Raw genomic sequence first — 3,372 nt, 5'->3', positions numbered from 1 at the left:
GATATGGAGAACCAAGACGCGCGGTTAAAGGGATTTTAACGGTTTGGATCAAACGGTTAGAGGGCTGGAGGTATAGAGAGAGCTTCGACACGGCAAGGCACGGCAAGGCAACAGGCATGGTTTTATAGTGATAGGCTATACAACACGTGCACCTGCCGCTCTCCGCTTTACTTAAATTAATAATCATCCACACATTTCCCCGTGAACAACTTCTTTGCTTCGGAAGAAAGATGGCTCACCTAATCCGACACAAGCTGACCAACAAGCTGACCAACGCCGCCCACACGGTGTCCAACAAGTCCCAGGCCAAGGTCAGCGGGGTGTTCGCCAGGCTGGGCTTCCAGGCCGCGACGGACGAAGAGGGTGTGGGTTTCGCGGAGTGCGACGACCTGGATTACGACTACAGACAGGGCATGAAGATGGACGTCCTTCCAGCGGACGAGGAAGGCGGGGGGGCGGTGGACGGAGACGGGGAGACGGACGGAGACAGCCACTACCAAAGAGATGGCACTGCGGGCCCCACGAGGCCCTCCTCGCTCAAAACCAGTGCTTCGCTGGATGAACAAAAGCCCCAAATCACCTCCTGGGAGGCGGGGTGGAACGTCACCAATGCCATTCAGGTATACACGTGTGGGAAATGTCTTGAAAATAGTGTCAAATATGTGCAATTATGCCAATACAAATGCTTACAGAAATAGACTAAAAGTCACATACAAATGATCCCAAGCATTGACTGGATATATTATATGCAAATGAGGTAAATAGTACACACACATATCTATCTAATCACAATTTAATATTTTAGAATAAAGCATTTGAGTCCAACCAAACGAATACAATTAATTGAAGTCAATTAAATACATGCCTCACTTTAAACAATTTGATCAATATAGTCTAATACAGCTATACATTTTCAATATTTTATTCACGTGGATGGTGAATTCGCCGCTGCTAAAGCCTCGTCGATTTATATATTCAAATCGTTTTATCAGCAGCAAACAGTTCCCTCAGTCTGCACGCGGGCCCTTTGATAGCCCCGAGGCATTATGACATCACAGGCTTATCAGCACCGCCATCAGATTACACGAATACATGTTAGAAATTAGATGTTCAATGGCCCTTTCGAAGGCTAAATTCAACCCATCCCATAGTGGAACGAAAATCATCTTTTCAAAATGCAAGAGAAAATAATAAATACATAAAAATACATAATTTTTTTTTAAATAAATGCTTATATCTGAAAATAAGAGAATAGCCTGCATGATTCATATTCGGTATTTTACACTGCAAATTATTATTTTTATTATGATTATGATTATTGTGGTTATTATAATAATAATTATTATTACTATAATAATAATCTTATTATTATGCAACATGGACTGTGTGATTCACTCATCACATGCCTGAGCTGGCCAGGCCTGTCACTGCGATGAGGGCCTCGTCCATTACCACTCAACTGTGCTTCTCTGTCCACAGGGCATGTTCGTCCTTGGTTTGCCGTACGCCATCCTCCATGGTGGCTACCTCGGACTCTTCCTCATCATCTTCGCAGCCGTGGTGTGCTGCTACACCGGCAAGATCCTCATCGCCTGTCTCTATGAGGAAAACGAGGACGGGATTCTGGTGCGCGTCAGAGACTCTTACGTGGACATCGCCAACGCCTGCTGCGCGCCCCGGTTCCCCGCACTTGGCGGACACGTCGTCAACGTGGCCCAAATCATCGAGCTGGTCATGACCTGCATTTTGTACGTGGTGGTCAGTGGCAACCTGATGTACAACAGCTTCCCGGGTCTACCCATCTCTCAGAAGGCCTGGTCGGTGCTGGCCACGGTCGCGCTCCTGCCGTGCGCCTTCCTGAAGAACCTGAAGTCCGTGTCCAAGTTCAGCTTGCTCTGCACCCTGGCGCACTTCGTCATCAACATCCTCGTGATCGCTTACTGCCTCTCCAGGGCGCGCGACTGGGCCTGGGAGAAGGTCAAGTTCTACATCGACGTGAAGAAGTTCCCCATCTCCATCGGCATCATTGTCTTCAGCTACACCTCGCAGATCTTCCTTCCCTCCCTGGAGGGAAACATGCAGAAGCCCAGCGAGTTCCATTGCATGATGGACTGGACTCATATCTCGGCCTGCGTCCTCAAGGGCCTCTTCGCCCTGGTGGCCTATCTGACTTGGGCGGACGCCACCAAGGAGGTCATCACGGATAACTTGCCGTCAACCATCCGAGCTGTGGTCAACCTCTTTCTCGTCGCCAAGGCGCTCCTGTCGTACCCCCTGCCTTTCTTCGCGGCCGTCGAGGTTCTGGAGAAGTCTCTGTTTCAGGACGGAGCTTTAGCGATATTTCCTAACTGCTATGGCCCCGGTGGTCAGTTAAAGACGTGGGGCCTAGGCCTCCGCGTTGCCCTGGTTGTCTTCACATTGCTCATGGCTATCTTCGTCCCCCACTTCGCCCTCCTCATGGGCTTGACCGGGAGTCTCACCGGGGCCGGACTGTGCTTCCTCCTGCCCAGCCTCTTCCACCTGAAGCTGCAGTGGAGGCAACTCTTATGGCACCACGTGTTCTTCGATGTGGCCATTTTTGTCATCGGGGGCATATGCGCCATATCCGGCCTCATCCACTCGGTTGAAGGGCTCATAGAGGCATACAGATACAATCTTCACGACTGAGAGCATGAGAGAGGAGGCCACTATTGATTAGTGATGTCCTAAAATATCCCATTCTCACCATGGTGCGTAATGGCACAAACCATCGCCATGTTGCCCACTTGACATACAAGCTCGCAAGAAGGATTTATGTGTTAAATGTTTTTAGTTTTTTTTGCCTTTGTGATAATGTGCAATAATAGACTCCACATGCATAGTGTACCTAGCCTGCTCATTACAGAAAACACGTTTTGTTAATCGGAAATGAGAGGGACACCATGTCCTTGAGGATCAGTCATTATACTGTATAGCCTATGAGAGCATTAACAGACCTCTGCAGGTCTCAATCATCATGCAAGTTTATCACAGTTGCTGTGAAAATGTCGGCCACGTGGGCCTAACTGTGAGTGTGTATGTGTTTATATCTGGGGAATGAAATTATGTGGTTCAAATATTGGAGTGAATAATTAATTATTATGGTTTTTGAGCTGCTAGAATCATTATTCTCACTCCAGAGAAAATATAGCCTATGACCAAGGCACTTGTCAGATCAGATGGTGCGTTGTGGTATAATCAATCATGAATAACTTATGTGTAGTTGTTTGAACAGAAAATTTCAATTCGTTTTTTCTTTCTTTTCAATGGTAAGTCTATAGTAGTCGGTGGCACATTTGTTTTCTTGGTGTTTCAGCTGTCATTCTGGATGAAGTGAATTCAAAGTGCAAGCAA

General features: G+C 47.4%; 1 protein-coding gene across 1 annotated transcript; it reads left to right on the top strand.

Annotated features, from left to right (window-relative positions):
• Window positions 1–230: 230 nt before the first annotated feature.
• On the top strand, window positions 231–2,667 carry LOC311244243 (vesicular inhibitory amino acid transporter-like; the record flags this gene model as incomplete). The annotated part of the gene is made up of 2 exons (XM_084333649.1): window positions 231–620; window positions 1,480–2,667. The coding sequence occupies 2 exons, from the start codon at window positions 231–233 to the stop codon at window positions 2,665–2,667; spliced, it is 1,578 nt and encodes a 525-aa protein (XP_084189775.1).
• Window positions 2,668–3,372: the final 705 nt, after the last annotated feature.

Source organism: Notolepis coatsorum (genome assembly GCF_963971535.1).
Source record: "Notolepis coatsorum genome assembly, chromosome: 17".
NCBI classification, from domain to species: Eukaryota; Metazoa; Chordata; class Actinopteri; order Aulopiformes; family Paralepididae; genus Notolepis; species Notolepis coatsorum.
The sequence above is the reverse complement of the archived record's forward strand: the minus strand, read 5'-3'. Positions and strand labels throughout refer to the sequence as shown.